At 30.9% G+C, this 23,574-nt stretch overlaps 1 protein-coding gene across 1 annotated transcript; it reads right to left on the bottom strand.

The window, feature by feature from the left end:
• Positions 1-4,453: 4,453 nt before the first annotated feature.
• On the bottom strand, positions 4,454-14,530 carry LOC107908863 (uncharacterized). The gene is made up of 10 exons (XM_016836146.2): positions 14,257-14,530; positions 13,898-13,964; positions 12,329-12,582; positions 8,729-9,314; positions 7,649-8,305; positions 7,003-7,440; positions 6,095-6,289; positions 5,548-5,604; positions 5,016-5,078; positions 4,454-4,929 (listed from the first exon to the last, which is right to left on the bottom strand). The coding sequence occupies exons 1-10, from the start codon at positions 14,286-14,288 to the stop codon at positions 4,846-4,848; spliced, it is 2,433 nt and encodes an 810-aa protein (XP_016691635.2). The 5' UTR covers positions 14,289-14,530; the 3' UTR covers positions 4,454-4,845.
• Between the last annotated feature and the right edge of the window lie 9,044 nt (positions 14,531-23,574).

Below are 23,574 nucleotides of genomic sequence, written 5' to 3'. Positions count from 1 at the left end.
TTGTAGTGAAGCGGATTAAAGCTCCAATGCCTAACGTTACAGTGGAGTAGGCTTAAACCACAAATCTCACCCCCCTGAAGTTGCTGTGAAGAAGATTAAAGCTATAAGTCAGATCTTTCTGAAGTGCAGTGGAGTGGATTGAAGCAACAAGACATAGTGGATTGGAATGAAGCTACTTGAGGAAGAAAGGCACCAAAAAGTAAAGACTCAGCGAGACCGGGCAAATTTGGTCTTTCTTGGTCTTTGCCCTGTTCTCATTACACGACAACGAGCAAAGAGGGGCAGCTGTACAAGCCCAAATTTACTCGGGGCCCAATATGGTCCAAATAAAAACCATTACAAACCAACCCACCTAAACACAAACCCAATTGGCAGAGCCCAAACGGCCCAATAAGCCCAACCGGCCCCAAACCCAGTCAGACTAGGGCGGAAACCCTAGCCAAGCCTAGCGCTGTGCCCATCCCTCTGCCATCACTTTGTCCCATCGCCACCCACCGCTACTAACGCCATCAACACCTGCGAAAATGGCAGGAAAGAAAGTAGGAGCACGCAACAGTTAGTGGAAGACATCAAAATACAATCAAATACAATGTAAATTGGCTATAAAAAGCCAAACAATACCTCTGTACAATTCTGGACACTGCATTTCAAATTCAAAAAAGAAAAACAGATAAAAAAGGTTGACTCCCGTTTTTTCTTCTCTGTTCTTGTTTCTTATTCACTTTAATCTTTATTTATTGCTTTTTTTTCTCTGCAATTGTTCAACAAAATAAAAGGAACTGAAAGGGAAAGGAAATACCTTATTGCTTTGATGGGCTAGTGTCGGAACCCCACCCTTGCCGCCGTCGGAGTTGGGCCGAAAGAGGCGTTTCATCCCTTCTCCTTTTGATATCGCGGTTGAGAAGGCTTAGCCTTCGAGGATGCCGCAAAGAGAGAGACCGTTCTCGCGCAACTCCGGCCACTGGCCATGGAGGCGGAGACGGAGGTCTAAGCCTAAAGACCGAGAGAGGCGCAAAAAAGGAGAGCATTCGGGCTCTCTGTTCTATTATTGTTTCTTTTTTCTTTTTTGTTAAAAATAAATGGGTGGCTGCCAGATTAGGGTTCTTTTGACCCTTATGTGATGTGTGAAACGACGCCGTTTGGAGTCTGATCAGTGGCTCCAAAACGGCGCCGTATTGAGCATGACTCGCGTGTTGACCCGTCGGGCCCCAAGGACCCGCGTGTTTTGGACTGAGGGTCTATTTGCCCTTTCAGTCCTTCCGATTCTGGGCTTCCCTCCAATCTGATCCTTTTTTTTTAAAACTTACCTCCCCAGGGGTTTTGCTCTGTTTTTAATTTAGTCCCGTTTCTTTATTATTAATTGTTTTTTATCTTAAAATTAATTAGTTTTATTATCATTAGTATTATTATTGCTTTTATTTTTCTTATTTGCCTTGTCATTCATCCATTTATACTGTTTTGTGGATTATGTTATATATATATGTATACTTATACACATATCCTTACGTTTTCATACATTTTATAATTACATATATATATACATACATATTTTTATAACACGTATACACATATAACTTTTCAAGTTTACCTACATGTGTATAGCTACTTAAATATATACTTTTTTATACTTTATACCTTAATACACGAATACACATATTCTATTTTTATGGATGTATATGTATTTATCTTTTATTATTTTATGTATGCAGCCGCCTGTCTATATATATTTTTAAAATACATACTTATATACTTTATATCTTACTTATTTATATACCCTTGTATATATATACCTTTATATACTTTATAATACATACATGCACATAATATATATGTACGCTTTTATTTTCTATAAAATATATATACGAATACCTACCTTTATATTTTATATATTTCATAACTTTGCACGTACACATAAATATGCACATACATATTTATATATATCTTTACGTACATAGGTTTTTTACATTTTCATAATTTTATGCACACACACATATATCTTTTTACTTTCTTATATTCGAATTCATTTAGTTATTTGTTTCATTTTTATTATTTATTTTGAATGAATTCGTTTTTATATTTTGTTATTTTATATGTCGTAAGTTTGACCGTTTATATTGATTGCTATTGCTCGTATCATTCTATACTTTTATATTCATTATGATTTTGCCATGCATAAAAAATGTAATTTGCTTTTACTATGATTTCGTGTTTAATTTTGCTCGATGTAACAAAATTTAATTTTTAAAAGGACATTTCGTGTTTGGATTTGAGGAAATAGTGCCCTAACTTACTGGGTTTCGACGTTCTCAATAAATCTAAATACACGAATCTTTTCAAACTCGAAGTTTTTTTAAAATGATCTCGGAAGTTAAGAAAAGATCGTGCCCTAACTTACTGGGCAAGATTTATTTTCTAAACCCGAGATAATAAAACATTTTTTTTGAAAAGGGGTAACATTTTAGCATTCACTCCAGTATCGAGAATTCGAGACGTTGTATCCTAACTTACTGGATATGATGTCTTTTCTCGATTAACGTGAAATATGCCACTTTTTCTAAAATTTTCAATTTTTTAATACAAGGATCATATTTTTTAAAATTCTTTTAAATTCTCAATTTTCGACATTAAGACATTAAGTAATCAACTAGGTACCAATTTTGGGCGTATCGAGGGTGCTAATCCTTCCTCGTGCGTAACCGACTCCCGAATCCGTTTTCTAAATTTCGTGGACCAAAACCGTTGTTTTAATAAAATCAAACCGTTTATTAAAAACAACCATTTTTCGAGGTAATCCAATCACACCTCATAAAAAAGGATTGGTGGCGACTCCCATTTTTGTTTTCATTTTCCAAAACCCAAGTCGACCCGTTTTTCATCAAAAATGGTGTCAACATCATATATGGACAATAATGTTCATACTAATCAAGCTAAGACTCAATCAACTGTTCTTATTAATTTTTTAAACATATTGGTACTAAATATCAATGTTATTTCAAAATAACTCATCCCATGTGATTTAAATAATTTTATTATTATAAGTTTATTGATTTTTATTTATAAGCTATTATGAGTCATTAGACTTATAATAACTATACAAAATGAAAATTGAGCCTGAAAATAGTGTTTTATACTCTTCAAGCATTATTTTTATTTTTTTTGTTGAAATTAATTCAATTAAAACAATAATTATTTTTTATTTTATAAAACCAATACATTTAAATAATAATCAAACTGAAAACTATAACTTGAATACATATAATAAAAATATGCGTAATTACAAGTTACTTAAAACTCTATTTGAGAAACCGATCGAGTTTTAGTTTGATTGGCATGAGCATTATTATCAATGCAAGAGAACGTGGGTTCAAATATGCTGAAGCGCATTATCTTCCTATTAATGAGTAGGAGAGAGACTATAGGTAAATTTAAGAATTATGAAAAGAAAAAAGATATCATTAGAAGATTATTAAGAAAAACCTCTAATAATTTTTCTTTTGTAATGATTAATTTAAACATGAAGGAAAACAACATAAAAGGAGGATAATTAAACTCCTTAATAGGGAGCTTAACCCCACAAAAGTTTTATTAATTTTCAAAATATGTAAAAAAAATAGTTAAACCCCTAAAATATTTTTAAAAAATTTATTATACCTTTCAAATTTTTGAAAAGTTTCAATTAAACCCTCTAAATTTTCAAAAATTCTCATCAAACCCTCAAAATTTTTTAAAACTTTAATTAAACTGCTTTTTTTTAATAAAAAGTTCTCATTAACCCCTAAATTTTTAGTTAAACCTCCACTATCTAATTCCCGACCTTGAAGAACACTTGACTGTTTCTCTTTCTAATCTACAGATGTGATGCGAAATTCTTAATCATTGGCTCACATATGGTGTTGGCAAATGGCATGTACAAATTTAAACTTCATGTTTGACTATTAAGCATGGCAAAAATAAACTTTTTATGTATGAAGCAAAATGACAAATCCTAAACATGTCTGCATGATTATGGACAATGATTTCTAATGTTTAATATCAAATTATCAATATTCATTGCTACTATGAGGTCTATAAACAATAGGTTAAAATATGCCTATTGTCCCTTTACTTTTAAAAAATTAAAAATTTAGTCACTTTATTTGTATTTCCAAAAATTTAATTTCTTTACTTTTTCATATTTCAAAATTCAAGTTTAATTGTTTGTTAAATCTAAGTTAATTACAATATCTTTTTTTAATTAGATGGCTACTGAGTGAATAGTTTTTTTTTCCAAAATGTCACAATAACGAATTTAACCAAAAAAAAAAAATAGTGGCAACAATTTAGACCTGAATTTTGAAATCTAAAAAGTAAGACTAAATTCCTAATTTTTGAAAGGTACAGGAACTGTATGCATAGTTTAAGCTAATCAATATAGTTTTTGTAGGAATTCATGATTTTAGCTTAACCCAACAAAGAGAAAAAGCATTCATGCCTTAGAGTTGCATTTAAATAACAGGTTCCAGTTACCTACATTATGTAGTTATAACATCAGACTATTATTCCATACACTAACAACTGAGTTGTTTAACTTCACAAACTAGATTAAAAAAGCCACATTTCTATTTCTTTAATTTTTTATTTTTTTTAAAATATATACTAAGGACATGTGACAATTTTTTAATTCCGTTTGTGGAGTAAAAAACTTCATTGCTAGTACATTCGATGATAATCTATATTATCGATTTTACAATGTTTTAATAGTTTAACATTGACTATATGCTGACCTGTATAAACTGTGATTGTTCAACCTATAGAGTCATAAAGTAGCAGAAGATAGATACTGTAGCTTTTGTATGCATACATAAATTAACCTCCCATGCTGTTGAATGGGAAAGAGCTCCCACCAGATGAAGATTCCTTGTTACACTCTGAAGAAGCCAGCAAATTGACCTGAAAGAAATGGGGTTCAAGCATCAATGTAAGATTGAGACACCGGCCATATAAAGAAAAAAACGAGACAGTGAGATATAATATACCTTGACTATTTCAGATTTTGAGCTTGGTCGAGTATAGGCAGCTAATATGCTCATGTTGAAAGGCTGGAAGCAGGGATATTTGAAAATTAATAAGTCGAAAAGCCAAATATGAAGAAGCGCCAAGAGTGAAAAATTCACCCCTAAGATATAATCATAGCCACTAAAATATATGTATTTAGTTATCATGATCAAGATCAACCAGCTATTTGATTCGAATTTTCATTAATATAAGGAACTCCCTAGAAAACAGACTGCTCTTCCGTGTACCAGATTCATAAATTATCTGAGAAACGATGGGTTTATGAATTGTGCTTCTAAACATGTAATTCATAGTTGACATCCACAAGAAACAAACAAGAGAACAAGGTCACCAGAACACTAGCAGCGACACGCAATGTTTGTGATTTGTCGATTTAACAAAGATTAAAACAAAAAAGTACACTAAGGTGGGAAAGAATATCCACAAAAAAAATTTAAATGTCAATACGCTGAATTATATATAAAGTATCACTAGAAAGATGATTTAACTCACCCTAAAGGGATCCCCCCTCAGTGATTGCACAAACATTGAACTCCCCGAAGCTTTTCCCTGCACAAGATGAATGCATTAATATCCTATGCTACTTTTGACTTTAAAATTTTCGAACTGCAGCCTAGTTTCCTGGTTTCTGGCTTTCTCTTAATCAGCAGTCTTTTGACTTTTCACTTATTTTTGGTTCTTATCTCCTATTCTGCTTTTAGATTCTTTGCCTTAATTTAATGATTTTCTAGTATAGCAAAATTTTAAAACCAAACAAATCAGCCCCAGTTCAAATCTTAAAAGTTTTATTCCTACAAACTATTTTGGCTTGTTCCTATCGTATTATAAATCTTTGCACTTGCGGATATCCCTAAAAACCACATAACTATAGTTAAGCATGTTCCATCTGATCCTATAATTTCAGCAACCTATCCAAAAGCATATCCTGTCTTTAAATTTTGGTCCATGCTGGGCACGTGTCTCCATACTTATCTATATTTCATAAATTACGGAGCAGCGATGTTGGACAAAATATGTGCAAATTTAAAGACACGTGTACCTCCAGAGATATATCCCTGAGACGCCTCCCCGTTTGAGCACAGCAAACACGGACAACATGCTCATCACAGCTCCCACTTATAATATAGTCCTTACCATTCAGGTAGTAGGAACGAGTGTAGTTTTGCGAGCTGCCAGTAGCAGGTATCTGAAAATCCAGGTGAAGGCTTCCATCAGCAGCCAAGAGCTGTTTTACCTGTCAATATCAACATTTCAAACCAAAATCATACCAATATGTACTTCAATAATAACAATAATAAAAGTTCAAAGTAAAGGTTCATTTAAATGGCATATTCTTAGAAAAGGAATAAATGTTTGCAAAATACAATTAAGAAAATTTTAATTCAAAATTTAAACTAACGAAATAAGAAGAGAGCATTTCAATTGAGTTTTGCAAGTCTTGGCCAAAGAAAAACAAAAACTGAGATATTCAAGTTCAATGGAATGGAAACTAGGATATAGATTCTATTAGAAGTACAATACAGTGGCACTTCCACAACCACGAGAGTCATTACCCAAATTATGACCCTGGTAGAGTGGCAGTTTGTAAGAGTGCTATCAGCTAAATTTGCATTTATTGGCTGGTTAACTTGAATCCACCCTCTTGGAGAGGCAAAATTCAAAACTGAAAAATGAAATATGGGTGGAAAATGAAAATGCCTATAATAGCAAAACTAAAAATCTATTCGCAGAAAATCTTTCACAAAATTGGTGAAATCATAGTTGGAATTTCTAGTAAAATTTATTCTCAATCAGTGGTTTCATATCCTCATCTATCCAATTATTTTTAAGTCCAGAATTTAAGGACCAGGTTAATCATAGACCAAGTATGAAACTCAATGTTCAAATACATAGAACAAGATTAGCACAGACACTCAAACTAATGCTATTAGCTATTATAAAAATTACCTCATTGTCAACAGCTGAGGCGAGAAGATAGTGATCATCTGGCGAGAAGCAGACCATCACATTTCCTTTAGAACTTGTAGCAGTGTAGCAAGGCCTTATTGGCTTCTGTCTCAAGTCCCACATCTTAATATCCTGATCAAATGATGAAGTAGCGAAAATTGATGGGGAACGGTTCGAAAACTTGACTACATTAATGTGTTCTTGGTGCATATCAGTGAACACTTGTAACCGTCTTCCACTGTTGATATCATACAGAGCCACGTTTTTTGAGTACCCACTTGCAAGAAAGAGTTCATCCGTAGAGTTAACATGAACAGATGTTAATTGATCAAACTCATCAAATGTGACAGAACTAGCGGTACGCAAGCCGTTGGAAGTTGATGGGAAATGCTGAATATCATACAGCTTCAGTGAGCCATTATCTGAACCTGCTATCAGCTGAATGAAAAAGGTAAAACTCAGTGAGTTGGCACTGAAGAATGAAATTTAGAAGAATTGTTAAGATCTCTAAAGTGGTGAGTGTTTACTTTCTACTAAAACCATAAATTTCAAAAGGAAAAGGAAATAAAGTAGGCAAACGCATTTATGAAGTTAGAGAGCACTATAATTTAACCTCTCTTAGGAGCACATCATAGTATTTACTCACCCTAGAGGGAAAATGCTTGAGCCAACAGAGCCCCAACACGCTATTCATTGTCCCAAATGAAGGGATGTAACTAACAATTTTCTGCTTTTCATGGTTGACAACAACTACTTCACCATCTAAAGTTCCAAAGACCATTAGGCTAGAGTTAGTTGGATGATATTCAAACTGCCTTGGACGAAAGCTACCGTTTTCATCTCCCAAATCATTGCCTGAAATAGAAAGTGAATTCATATATGGCCAAGCTGAAGATCCCATTTTTGCAGCACAGAGAGATCGGGCATAAGAATGTTGCGACTTCCCAACAGGATCCATTGGCATTTGCTTTTGTGTCCGGAAGCTAGAAGGGATTGCTCTAATTTCTCGCTTCTGCAATATACTAACAACGTTTTCTTTGTCGCTTCTTCTATAAGGTAGGCGCTCAAAATGTTTAAAGAAAGTCAGATTAGCCATTTCTCTATCAATATTTCTGATAGGTAAGTTATCCAAAACTCTCAACTGGGGTATTGAAGCTATCATGAACTCCCTATAATGTTGCTCAAAGCATATTGGTGAAGCATGTTCAGAAATGTACTTGAATGAAACATCTGCAACATGACCTGAGATGGCACCTTCAGAAGACTCTTCTCCATTTTGATTTGACAAAGCAGCAGAAGTAGCCTGCCAAATGAATCAGAACAACATACCAGGATTATCAAAACCAAGGCTTTAGAAGAAAGATGTTAAACAAGACAATCCAAAGAAACTCTCATAGTCAATGAGTCTATTAGGAATTTAGAGTGAATGCCAGAACTAAATCCTACCATATGCTCATTCATTTCTGAGCTATAAAATAAGGGAAATTTCACCTAATATTAAGATAGATAATAATGATAAGGAAATACTATTAAAAATAACTACTAACTTAGGAGAATTTAACTAGCATATCAGGAATTATCTGTGTGGCAAACAAAATTATTTCTCCTTGATACCATTATCACATTAAACAACAAACCAAAATCTTCATTTTTTTAGCACCTTAATACCCGGTATGCTATAAACAAAACAGCTAAAGAACCTGCTGATTAGAGGCCATAGATTCACCTCACTCGGTAGATTGATTTCTCTGTTCCACCCAGGAGGTGCACTGTGTGATGAGTCCAATTGATCATTCTCCAGGTGAATAGAAAAATCTACTTCACTATCATCCGAAGAGTCCTCGTTTGCGTTTTGAAAATTCTGATTCATACTGAATGGAAGCAAATTTCTTATTGCCTGTTCAGTCATGACATCAAGATCTATAAGTAAATTAAGACTAATAGGTGGCATCTCAAGGTGAGATGCACTGCTCGGCTGACTGGGTCCAGTTCGATCATCACCACCGGAAGATCCAGAGGATCCAACATCATTGCAGCATATCCAGTTTTGAAACCTAAGCTCCACCAAAGAAGGAAGTTTGGAAAGTGCAGCAATTGTAGTCCATAAGTTGGAAATTCTGGTCTCACACATTGAGAGACACATCAGATTCGGCATGGAAGAAAAACAATCCTCCCGAAAGCTACTGAGCATAGTGCTATAGTCAAGGTTAAGGGTGTGCAACCGCAAAAATTCGCCCACCAAGTTGAGCTTCCGAAAATGCGAAGACCTCAAGTTTAGAACTTGGCATTGTAGCCCTCGTTGAGAAACATCCCTAAATGATAACCCAAATTAGTTAAAAAAAATCAAAGACATATAAAACCATTTATTAACTTCACAAAATTTTCCAACAGAGATAAAGCAACTATCAAAACATGCATCATCTAGATAGCACAAAACTAAGGGACAGTAATCAAGAAAGTGTAACACAACTTACAAAATGGGCACTTAAGCAAAATAGAGAAAGAAGAAACTAATTTAACATAATAATGGCCCAAAAAATTCACCATATTCAGGCATCTCCAAATTATGCAACAGCACTCATTCAGCTTCAGTTATAATTGAAACATTGCCAAAAGAAAATCTAGCAGCTATCAAAATGTGAATGTTTGAAGTATTTCTAATCCCTCTCATAAGCTGACCAAGAAGAAATCATTAATGTAACTGCTAAGCATCCAACCTAAACCAAATGGGAACAGGTGGAGAGGCCCAATCTAACAAGGGCCACAGCAAACTCTAAACTTGACTGTGACAAATCAAACTAATCGCTCCAGTTGGTACAGATAGTCAACTCCTTGACATGTCATCTACTAGAGGCTAACAGAAGCACCCTGTGCACTCAACCATTTGCAAATCGAAAACAGCTAGAAGAAAATGAGAAACCAAGAAAGAAACGGGAGTTTTCCTGTTACATTCATGAGAACAGTGATAAGAGCTTTTCCAAAGGCCTATAATTCATATCTTTCAAATATGCATTAGCATTTATAGTAGTCATTAAAGATTAGTTCGCAAAGAGAAATAGTAAGACTAAAGGAACAAAGGGTTCCTAGTGATGCTAGAACCTGAAAATTTATTCAAGTAGCAGCAGCAGAAGAAGAAGAACAGTGACGGTGAAAGGAAGATAGAAGAGAAAAAGAACCAAATCTTTCTAAAGCCAAATTGACAAATGAAATCCCCGTCTAAGCCGATCCAAATATAACAAAACGACAAGTGATAGCCACTTTTAGCTAAATGACAACTATATGATCAAATCTAGAAGGTACGTTTAACTTCTTCGACAATGTTTACGTCATTTTCACAAAGATCGGTTACATTGAATAAACATTTAACAAGTGTCGAAAAGCATATAATGCTAATCTATTTTTCTAATTTCATTGATTTAGTATTTCATCCAAATATCCTCACGTAACTATAGAAATTTAATGATTACTTACTACTACATTATGACAGACCACAAGCTGAAAATTTGGAGGGAACTATCAAGAAAGGAAACCTGTCTAAAGCTTCACTAACTATTGTTTCAACATAAATATATGATACATAGATAACATTAATGCATTACTATCGATAACTCACTGGTTTTCCTTATATATTGAATGGAAAGTTTAATCTGATAATCAATTTCCTTTTATGCCAATTAGCGTCTTACTTCTTGATTTTTATCACCCCAGTTGATTTTCGAAATTACCATAAATACCTTAAGATTCGTATCAACCTACACTCTCGGTGTCCCTGCTAGATGGTTGTTATTTAGAAAAAATCCCAGATGAATATCACCTTCAAAATATTGTACCAAGCAATATAGAAAGGAACTATGTTATTAGAACTCGTAGAACAAATTCAAAAAAGAGTACAATAACCTATCTTTTTTCTACTACTACCTTCTTACAATTTGAACATGCATCCGGTTATTGCAGGCCAAGGCTAACGTCAAAAGATTCTTTTCAAACAAAAACATGTTATTGAAATATTCAAAATAAAATAAAGGGTGAATACTGAAAATATATAAATTTCCAAATTATTCTACGGAAAAGTGAAGCTCCATCAATAAATGGATAACGAAGGATCCAAAAATCATGATCTTCCATAGGACACGTGTAACAGAAACCACATTCTCCATTGCCAATCCCCATTGGCCATGGCAAAAATCATGCCAACATAGTGCTAACCCACTATGTTGCTCGGACTCTACATTTTTTATGAAGTACCGGTTTCCGATACTTTGTGTTCAACTCATGGATAAGGAGATATGACCTCTAAGGATCCTTCAAATACATGGAAAAATTTGGAAAAATGAACCATACCGTAACCTAAAGCTAAAACTAAAACTAAATTAAGTTGCCATCCTATGCACCTGATTACTCTATCTATGCCTAAAAGAGTATCCAAGACATATGATATAGAGAAGATAAAGGCAAAAAGTGAAATTTAATCAGCAATGTCGATCATCAGATATTTAGGTTACTCAAAAAGTACCATAAGTAAAAGAACAAGCTCTTTAATGCTTTTATCTTATTATTTTCTATATTGAGGCTTGACAAGAATATTTGGGTTTGTATTGGTCACAAGCAATGCCATTACCAGTCTGTATAAAATCTGTTTTACACGTTCTCACACATCTCAAGGAGAACGTTATTTGGTTGTAGATTGTTCTCTCTGTTCTCTTTCAAGTTGTCAAGTTTCAACTCACTAAAACCTTAGGCTTGGTTAAGGTTCTTCACAACCCTACCCCAAACCCAAAGACAACGACAAATAGCTTAATAGTTTCTCGTGTGATCATGACCAAGAGCCTTTGGTCATTGATGACTACATTTTTTAAGGAAGAAAAAAAAAAGGAGAAATCATTATCCTACCATATGGGGGATTATGCTACAAGATTGATTATAAAAAGGGAAACTGGAGTTAACATTTCCAAAAGCATTAAATTGTATTAGCTAATTGCATTGTTTACCATTTTTTCTTTTCTTTTTTTCTCAAAATATACACTTTCCCTATTGAGATCCTAAAAGCAGAGACTTACGTCCTGAAATACACAAGAGTAGATTAAGTATCGTAAAATATCACTGGTAGAAGTACCACTTAAATCATAAATTATTAAAATTAGTTTGAAAATGTTTCAACATGTTAAGCCAATAAAGTTATTTTCTCCAGACAAACTTTTACAACTTCACGATTCTATTATCCCTAAAAAGAGTGGCAACAAAAATATAAAGTCTGACACATTAAAACAAGTATAAAATCAGATACTTTACTAAAGGATACTAATGCATAATAAACGCTGTTTTATACCGCAAGAAGTCCTTCCCAAATGACAAATCCTGGAGATCAACTATCCGAAGTTTCTGATCAATAGATCGTATCAGAACTAAAGCATATTCTCCATTCAATGCACAAGATGATTCATTGAGCACATCAACTGCTTCAATCTCAGAATCACCAATTCTTGTAGTCACTTCAAGAAGTGGATGAAAATCAACATCCTTCACATGGTCCAATAAAATCTCCAGTACACATAACTCATGGCGGGATTTTTTAACATCAGCCTGAAAAGTTCAACCAAGACAAAGGTATTTATCTAATTTAACTTGCACAGACATCAGCAAAATAATTATAACAGACACTGAAAAATAAAGGAAAATTATGTTTCTTCAGCTCAAGGAATCCAAGGAGATATGAAGATGTAGTCAGTGTTTATCAATATTTAAGCAAAGGAAAATTATGTTTCTTCAGCTCAAGGAATCCAAGGAGATATGAAGATGTAGTCAGTGTTTATCAATATTTAACCATAGAAATCAATCTCTATTTGCCACATTTGATAAAGAGGAAGAAAACAGTCCTTTGAGCCAAAAATTTGGATATGATGTTAGTATAAAAACATTCAAACTAGACTTTATAACAGCTTGCCATCTTTTACCAGAGACTTGTGCAATAGTACCAAAGGGTGCCAACCCCCCCCCCCGGGGGGCCACCGTAACAGACACACCTAAAGCTACACCAAACAACAATATGGACTACATTATTTGGATTATTCATTTTACATTTCTATGCTTATTACGTAAACACTGGGATGTTAATAACCTGAGTTGAAGTTATAGGGAGCTTTGGATATTTCTTCATATTCGAGACTTATCAAACATTTTAGGCATGTGCTTCAAGGTCTTTGGGTTTCTAGAGTATTCTTTACTCATTCAACATCACTAACCATGTTTAGTTGTAACTAACCAATTTCTGTGTCTTTGGATCAATTGTAAGCCATAGAACCAGCTAAATAACTTTTTCACTTCACTAAGTCCTTCATTGTTAGGATTCACCTAGAAGCATCACTTCATGCATGATTATAGATAAACTAAGCATAAACAACACGCCTGAGCTTTTAGATGGATGATAAGGTGCACTGTGTACAATCAAACACTTTGTAATAAGACTGAGCCCCAAAATCCAACTCCTAGAACATCTCAACTGCACTATACCGAACAACAGAAATTATTCCTTCCTTACCTACTACCGCCTGAAAGAGGTCTGAGAAAAAGAGCTTAGAACTATTAAGCATGATGCCAAACATATTTCTTGCTACTCTCAGCAGGATAACTAAAATGCCACTCTCACAAGACAACGAAGCTGTAAAGAACTTTCAGCTCTCTAATTGAAATACACTGGTAGCATGACTGTATGATCAGAAGAATCACAAGCCTGGCAAGCCAATTTGAGACTCCTAGACTAATAATCAGAAGCTCCAAGCGCATTTTGTCTAAATTCTCAACATTCAAAGTTTATTCCAAGGCACTGGAAACAAACAAATATGCATGCAACTTCGTAACATTTTCGAACATGAAAATCTGAGTACGTATCGGGACAAACCTTAAAGAGCGCAGATAAAAATTCAGTTCTCGGTGCAACACCATGCCTCCTGCATGACTCGATGTATCTGCAACCAAATTCATTGGAAAAATAAAAAGTAATTACGAAGAACGCAACAGTTATTTTATTTTAAAAATTGAAAATTAAAGAAGTAATCAATAACTAAGTTTGCATCATGCATGTTCACATTTCATCATTTCCAGCAAGAAATTTTAGGTTTCCATGAAGAAATTAAAAACCTACCAAAAGGAACAATCAGTAACTGAGACGATAAAAGTGTAATCTACAGAATTAAGAAATAGATTTAAACTTTTTTTTTGAAAAAAAAAAATTGATAGAAAGGAAAAACAGATACTTACATTGACCCTAAGGCTGGGATTTTGATAGCCATAACGATCCAGCTCTGCAAATTTTAGATTTTCATAAAGAAGAAGAAGAAAGAAAGATGAAATTGTTTGAATTTCTTTTTAGTTTTTTAAAAGATTTGTTGAATAATTGGAATTGGCTGCTTTAATTTTACACAGATAAGAAATAGAGAATCAGATGGGCAATATAGTAAAAATAAAAAAAGAGAAGAAGATCGAATGCAAAATGGCAACATTTTCAGTTTACTATTTACTACTAAGATTGTAACGCATGAATGGGTTGGGCCCACCCACTGTCAGCTTTTCAAGATACTTTTTCATGAGTTTTTCCGTTTTAGAGTTTTACCCTAATTCCTCTTTCCCCGAAAAGGTTTAAATAAAAATATAAATTCGAAAAATAAATTTAAATATTATTACTATTTTATTATTGTTTAGATATTTTATAATTTTTATTTTATTGTTAATTTTACTATTAATTTATTTATTTTTTAATTTATTGAGGAACATTTATTTTAATTTTTTTAGTGTTTGTAATGTATTGCATTTAAAAAAAACTATTAAAAAATAATGTAAAAAAATTTAATACTAGTGGACTAGACTAGACTTGAGCCTATCAAATAGACCTAAAATACCTAAAAAATTTTCAAGACCCGACCTGACCCATAGACAAGTTTATGTTTAACATATACCTCCTTCTACTCTTCAGAATTTTAGATTTTAGTTAAATTTATATTTTTTGTATTTTTATTTTTAAAATTTTAATCTTTTTTATTTTTTATATTTTAAATTTTATCTTAAATTATTAACATTGTTAAATTTTTTTGTTAAATTTATTAGTGTAACATTTTGAAATAAAAAATATTCACTTAGTAGCATTATAACTGAAAAAATGACATTATAATGAACATGAAATTAACAAGATAATTGTAACAATATTTACAATTGGTCATGGATCTTGTAATTAGAAAAATAAAAGGACCAAATTTCAAATTTACAAAAAGTACAAAGAGTTATAACATATTTTAATCATTTGTTATTACAAAAATTAATTACAAGTATAATTATATAATTATAATATTTGATAAATTAAATGTGTAATTAATACTAGATTATGACACACTTGTAAGTGAAAAAAATATAATAAATTTAAAAAAAATTAATATAAAAATAAAATATAATATTGATTGAATTGGTAAAATTGAGATGGTGAAAATTGTGATATCTTGGGTTCAAATTTTAATATGTATATATATTTTTCTACGTTTTATATAAATTATAAAAAAAGATAAAAATAGTTCTCGAAATAATGTGCGTTGCTTTATAAAATTAATATACTTTTAATAATTTCATCCTGCATATTTAAGTATGTATGAGTTCGAATTTAAGTCTCATATCATATAAACTTTATTCAAATTTATTTTAATTCAAATTTGAATATATTTCAATTAATTTTATAATAACATTTTAAATGTTTTTCATGTAAAACAAAACTCCTAACTTAAAAATCTCAAAATCCGAATACTTTTGTATATTTCAAAGTTAAAACAAACTCTTATGTGTAACTGTCAAATAAATTATATAAAACAATTTTTTTTTTGTTAGTTGAATTATTTTGGAACAAATTAGCTTAAATCTCATGATCATTGTGGCATAATGTGCACCTTTAGCTTTAGTGATTTAGAGTGAGTTTGGATGGGTGATGCATTTACTTACAGTTAGTCTAAAAATAACGGTAGCGATGAAATTAGATACCGTAAAAATATTTTAATGTGAAACAAAAAGTAAGCTAAATGCACCGCACCACATCCCATCGCCCATCCAAAAACATCCTCAGTGTTTTTAGTTTGGGCTTGATTTATAGAGGTGTGGAACTAATATTTGTTTGGGTAAAAGTTATGTATTAAGAATTTGATTGTATTTTATTTTATTTATTTCAAAAAAATGAGTAAATTAGTCTATTTAGCTTAGATTAATGAGTAAACTGGTTCTTTTGTTAAACACTATCATGAATTCCTACTATTAAAAATCGGTTCATGTACATTAACATGAAGTACATGTAACACATCATGTGATACGGACACATTATCGCAAATTTGACCTAAAACTCTAAACCGAATGAGGCAAAACTTAGTGTTTGAAACAACCTGAAATACAAAAAATCAAGTTAGCTAGATCTGATAATAACAAGCGTAGCAAATGAAATCAAGTCAGTTATTGAAGGAACTTGTTTTTAATGAATTCCATTTGAATTAAGGTTGCCAAGATGAGAAAATAGGTTAATAAGAACATATTTGAAAAAATAAAAGTATTAAATCGAATGAAAATTCCAGAAAATTGGTAAGGAAGGTGCGGCCAACAAAGAATGATGAAGATCCAAAAAATTGGAGAATATTTGAACCGATTTTGTTGAGGTAATAGGTGACCGATTCAGATTAGAACAAAGAAACAAAATCAGATTAGTTCTTGAATTTAAAAGAATGAAAAGAGAAAATCAAAGAGTAAAGAAGAGAAGGGAAGCCAAAGAAGAGTCAAGAATGAGTTTAATAGGGTTTATTGGAAGAAATGAAATCGTTCTTGAATTTTAAGAAAGTCTCGAAACAAATCTAAAACAAAACAATCAAAACGATTTATTCGAATGAATTTTTAAGCCAAAATAAAATTATTTTATAATTAAAAAATCAACACAAGAAGAAAAGAAGAGATATCGTATTTTTTAGTGTTTCTTAATGAATAATGATGAGAAAACGTCATTTTTGGCTGTTCATGACATGAAATTGAATCAAATAAAGATTAAAATGAAAACAAGAAGAAAAAGAATCGATCAGAAACCTAAACAAAAGAAAGAAGAAAGCAAGAAGAAGATGAAAATGGCATGATAGGTGTCCTAAGGAGTCTTGAAATCAAAGAAATCACAGCCCCCTTCTTTTATCCCCCCTCCAATTGGTTCCCACAATCTACAATATTGGTAAAACTTCTTCTAAAAAAAATTTAAGAACAATCCTTGAAAGAGTATTTATTTAAACAAAGGATAAATGAATAATATAATAACCTCTCAAATGCTAACTAATCATGACAACTCATCCAGTAACTAACTAACATGTGAAAAATATGTCTAAATGTGGAATTGATGGGAAATTCAGTAAAGGCTCGTAATGGGCTTATTGAGCCGATTTTTTACACATTGATCCACTTATTAAATAAAACTTGGACAAAAAAATTAAAAGATTTACAAATTGGGACACTTTGACAATTTGGTCAAATATTCAACTAAGTCCTTCTCCAAATTTCATATTGGGCTTGTGGACATCCAAATGGGTTGATTTTCAAGAACTTGAAATTGTGATTCGTTCGCGCCCCAAAATTGGCTCGTTCAAGCTCGACAATGTGATCCATCGTGCATTGGCTTCAAGAATCAGTTTCTTGGACCAAGAATTCCAATATTTGAAATCTTGATTTTATTGATTCTTGATATCTCCCAAAAAAGTAAAATTTGACCAAGTTTCGGTTTCCTGATTTTCTTGAAAACAAGAAAGTGAATCTTGATTTTCTTTTCTTCTCGTATGCGCTTCTAAGTTCTTTGTAACAAAGTAGGGGCGTAGCCAGGGGGCTGGCATTGGCCCCGGCCCCCTCTAAAATGTAAAATTGTATTTTAGGCCCTTAAATTTTTTTTAAAAATTTTAAATTAGTAAAGGTAAAATTCACTTTGCCCCCCCCAAAAAATTATAAAAAATCGATTTAATCATTTACAAATTATAAAAATATAAACTATAAAAAATTAAAATTTCATCCGGCCCCCTAAAAAAAATTTCTAGCTTCGCCCCTGTAACAAAGTCTTGGTCAATCTCGTTCAATCTTGGCTTGATCTACTTTGTTTTTAACTTTGTTATTGGGCCTTGAGGTAAAAAAAAAAGGCTTGTTGATCTAACATACAAAAAAAGGAATTGGACTTTGAGGCTCGTATCACCATGTATTACTATTTGGTTATTTCGTTAGTCATGTCAAATTTTAATAGTATAAATAGATGAAATTTTTAACAGAAATGGTCAATTTGCTTGTTGATCTAACATACAAAGATTAATTTGTTCATTTTTTAGTTGAGAGGGTAAAATACAATCTAACTCCTAGTATAAGGTCTTTTATAGTATTTTCATCCCTTTTTTCTATAACCTCGATTACATCACACTTAAATTTTACAACTCGCATGTATATATATTATTTATGTAAATTAATGGTTTATATTCTTATATTCATATCGTGCTATAGTTTTTATTTATTTTCACGTTTCTTATTCATGCCACATATTTATCCTAAGCTCTACGGACCAAAAAAATCAAATTTAAAATAAATATTTCCCAATAAAATTATTATGGAGGCCCCAATAATAAGAGTCAGATTGTATTTTTCCCCGTTTATTAAAAATAAGTAAATTAGTCATTATACGTTAAATCAAAAAGCAAAGCAGTCCTTCTGTTAAAAATTTCATCCATATTTACTCTTAAAAATTGGTTTTCGTACATTAGTATGACGTATATGAGGCACACCACGTCACTAACTAGTTATTTCTTAGGTATGTCAGTTTTTAACCGTACAAATAACTTAAAACAGAAGACAAACACAAAAGCCATTTTTAAAACAATTGAATTATTGTGAAAAACTATATCAAATATAATACAATACAAATATAACATAAAACTTATTTTTAATTTAATCTTTTAATTTAATCACTAGGACAAACTATATAAAAAATAAAATACATTATGGAAATAATATAAATACGACATGCTTGCACAATGTGTCAAAAAAATATATAACAAATAATTTTTTTGGTGAATTACAAGAGGAGGGTAAAGCCCTAACAACAACACGACAAGCGCGACTCAAACCTAGGCCAAACTTAAGGCAATGAACACTATGAGACCAACACACAGAGTTTAATATATACTAAATATTTAACATGTGAAAGTTATATATAAGTTTATGTATTCTAACATATGATTATAATTATAACAAAAACATGAATATAATATAAATATATTAAAAATATGGAAGAAGAAAAAATATGAACACAAAGTTAAAATGGGATGAATAGAAACTTGATATAAAATTAAAAAAAGAATTGAATAACTAAAACAAATAATATCGAAAAAAATAACATTACAAGGTAATTTTTGTACCTTATTTTTTAATAAAATCTTCATGTTGTAATTTTTTTCATTTATTGAGAAAATTTATTTTAATATTTTTAGTGTATTTGATGTAATATTTTTTAAATTATTTTTATATAAAATTTTGATGTCTATATTTTTCATTTGTGTTATGTAAGCAAGAAAATATCAAAATCTTCTTTGCTTTTTATTCTCTTCTTGTCTTTCCTCTTAATATGTCTTCAAGATGCAATCGTCACTAAAGGAAGCTTTTACAGTTTGTTTTCATGTCTTTTGACAACAACTTAACTCTCGAATCCTACAACGCAACGGAGATTAACAACTCTTCACCTTCCACTCAAGCACTGCCATCCAAGGTGGATCGTGTCCCAACTCCTCCTCCACCTGCAACTTCGACACCAATTGAGGCGTCCAAAAATGTGGCAGTAAAGACCGAAGACGGCGAGGAAACCAAAAATGCTAAAGCTTGAAGTAGTGTTGTTTGATTATTTGATTTATGTTATGTTTAAGCTTTTCATGCATTAAAAAAAATTGAAACTTGCCCTTCGTTTTGATAACAAAATCCTTAAATAATTATAAATAAAAATTTTAATTATTCAGATATTGATCTTTGCCCCTTGTTGTTTTGTCTTAGTTTTAAATTTAGTACATGTAATAAATATAGATATTCGACTCTAATTTAATTAAACCGATTTATCTATAAGTTAGGTTGATAATCCAATCCAATAATTTTAATTTTTTTCAGATGAAATTGTCTACTTTTTTTGGTACATTTTAGTTAGGCACGGGCATACGATTCAACAAATTAGATTAAATAAAAAGTCATTTAAACGTTATTAATTCGATCGATCCATAAACAATTTATTTAGTTAATTAGTTAATCTGTACTAGATACGGTTATAGATTCGATTAATCATTTAGCTCGACATATTCCATTTGAATTTATTCAAGACTTGAATTTAAATTGATGGATTCATAAACAATTTTATTTAAAATTATTTTGTGCACCTAAATTCTCTCTTCTTTTTCCCTCTATTTTGTCTATATTTTAATAGATACGTCGTTCGATTGGATTAATCATCCCATCTAACATGCTGACAAATTTAGTTTAAATCAAATCAAATAATTAAATTATTTGTAGTCAAATTTAACTCAACCGATTCATATACAATTTTATTCACCTATATTTTCTTTTAATAAGATACGTCGATCGATTAGATTAATCATGTTATGCAATGTTTCGACAAATTTAATTTAAACCAAATCAAATAAAAAAAATATGTATATCCAAGCTTAACTCAATCTTCTATAAACATTTTTATTTTGGGTGAATAAATCCACCTAATTTCCCAATTTTTTTTCATATTTGTGTATATAATCCATGAATAAATTTGGGTAATAATGTGCTTAATATTAAATATACAAAAACCTCACTTTTGATAAAATAATTACAATTTCAAGCTATGTGTGAATATTAAAAAAATATTATTATCATTTTTATTTTTCAAAGTATCTACTGGAGCGTGCTCACCAATTAATCATTCGCATTCTATAAGCTCGTTAATAGAATAGATGTTGATCATGATTTTTTTTTTGTGAAAAAAATAGCATAACTAAACTAATTACAAAAACTAGACTATCCCCTACAACGGAAAAGTCTCAAACAAAAGTAAATTATATGATATATGTTGGACCAATTTAACCAAGCGATTAACTTCTTTGTTATTCTCTTTAGAAATTTGTCTAATGTTCCACTATCTAAACCAGGATAACATCTGATGGATCCTCCTAATCTAATCAAGAATGAATTGGACCCTTTTGGAGGATTCACCTGGATAGCTATGATTGCCTTGAGACCATTAGACTGAATAAGCACCTTGTCATATCCTCACTCAATAAAAAGACCTAGACCATCCAAAATACCCCACAATTCCACATCAAAAACAGAACAATAGATATTAACCATAAATTTTGAAACTGCTCCAGACCCCAAAAAAAACAAAAATTCATCCCATTAGTTTCTAAAATATTTATATTTCTTAACATGGTATGTAATCATTAGTTCAATTATAAAATCTCATTTATAAATAAATAATGCTTTTGAAGTTACATATTAATAATTACATACCATATTAAGAAAAAAAATTAATGGACAACTAGGATTTACTAAAATAAATAAGGGAAATAAATGTGACAATTTATAGCAATTATTTTTAATTACAATTGGAGAGCAAATCCTTAATAATAATGTAATTAGCGCGACTCGAATCTAGATCACATTTAAGGTGGTGAACACTTGACCATCAGGCCAACACACGGAATTCTCATACTATCTTTTTTAAATATTCGCATCTGAATTTAAAATTTTATTAAATATTTTTTATTACATTTATAAAAAAATAGCTGTCAATTTGTTAGAAACTTTAAATTTATGGATAGAGTTAAAAACAACATCAAATAATTATAAAACATATATTTTTGAGTAAACTATTAAAACAGTCATTTTTGTTTTTCTCAATTATCTTTTTTAGTTACTTATGTTCAAAATGTTACGTTTTAGTCACTTACGTTATCATGTTGTAACACTTTAGTCACCGATCGTTAATTGTCGTTAACGGTGTAACGGTAAGCTGACATAACACGTTAAATCATCATTTCAAATGAAAATTTTAGGTTAAATTATATAATTAGTCCCTATATTTTTTTCGTTTTGAGCAATTTAATTTTTCATTTTATGTTAAAAATGATGGAGAAGGAAGGAAAATAGAGGGAGAAGTAGAAGAGAATGGAAAATAAAGAAAAAAAATTAAAAGAACATAAAAGAAAAAAATTACTCAAAACGAAAAACAAATGGGGACCAATTGTACAATTTAACCTAAAATTTTTGTTTGAAATGATTAATTAACGTGCCATGCCAGCTTGCTATTACACCGTTAACAGCAATTAACGACTTAATGACTAAAATGTTACAATATATTAACATAAGTGACTAAAATATAACTTGAGAAAAATAAAAGTGACTATTTTAAAAATTTACCCTATACTTTTTTAAGCAAAGCAAAGTAATAATGATAATATGATTACTTGCAAACAATTATCAATGACATAATTTGCAGTAAAAAAAGTTGTTGCAAAGTAATTTTAAGAAAAAAAAAAGTGAAAGGTGAGATGTGTTTATTATAACGTGTTGTGAATTTAAAGATAAGTAGAGGATGGAATGTTACATTCATCATCTACGCATTCAAAATATTTACGAAAAGAGTACAAATACAATTTAATGAAAAGGGTTAAATTTTTATAGGTGAATATAGATGCGATCAAATTAGTCCTTCTATTGTTAAATGAATCAGTTTAGTTTTGGTACCGTTAAAAATAATTGAATAAGATTAAATTGAAATAAAGTTAACATTTATTGCTTAAAAAATATCATTTACTTTTTAATAGAGTTAATATTTTTTTAAAGTTTTTATAGTTTTGTAAATGAATTTTTTTGTTTTGGAATTACATTATAGTTGAAAAAAAAATTCAAGACATTTTTATACGGTAAATGTTAACTCTGTTGTAATTTAGATTTATTTGATTCTTTTAAATAGTATAGGGACTAACTTGATCCATTTAATAATAAAGGAATTAATTTGATTTAGCCGTTATAATTATATTTATACAATGAAATCTTTTTCTTATAATTACGGGTGCCTTCGTTCGTTTTACAATCTAAGCTTAACCTTGTTTAGGCCGAATATGATATTCAAATAAAACTCTTCTAACAAAGATAATTCCAAAATTCAGACCACGTTCAAATGCTTGGTGGAAGGAATCTGTTCAATAGTGTGAATGAACTTGAGAGGTTCTTATATTATAGGGACTTGATCAAATTAGTCTTTTTACTATTAAATAGATCAATTTAATCCTTATGCCATTAAAAAGAATATAATAATCAATAAATTAAACTTTTAATTTAGAATTGAACTGCTATTGAAAAAAAAATACAGTAAATGTTAATTTTGTTACAAGTTAAACTTATTTGATTATTTTTAATAGTATACGGACTAAATTAATTCATTTAACAATAGAAAGACTAATTTAATCCAATCCCTATAATATATGAACCTCCCAGATGCTATAACTTTATATTAAGTCTCGATTA

The sequence above is a fragment of the Gossypium hirsutum genome, chromosome A03 (assembly GCF_007990345.1).
Source record: "Gossypium hirsutum isolate 1008001.06 chromosome A03, Gossypium_hirsutum_v2.1, whole genome shotgun sequence".
NCBI classification, from domain to species: Eukaryota; Viridiplantae; Streptophyta; class Magnoliopsida; order Malvales; family Malvaceae; genus Gossypium; species Gossypium hirsutum.
Note: the sequence above shows the minus strand (reverse complement) of the source record. Positions and strands in the feature narration are given on the sequence as shown.

Bases quoted from the DNA above. Each gene is read 5' to 3' on its own strand.
- LOC107908863 (XM_016836146.2), bottom strand. From the start codon at position 14,288: ATGGCTATCAAAATCCCAGCCTTAGGGTCAAT. The intron at 8,306-8,728 runs GTGAATCTATGG...TTCATTTGGCAG, and splicing joins AAATCAATCTACCGAGTGAG to GCTACTTCTGCTGCTTTGTC. The intron at 5,605-6,094 runs GTACACGTGTCT...CATCTTGTGCAG, and splicing joins TCAGGGATATATCTCTGGAG to GGAAAAGCTTCGGGGAGTTC.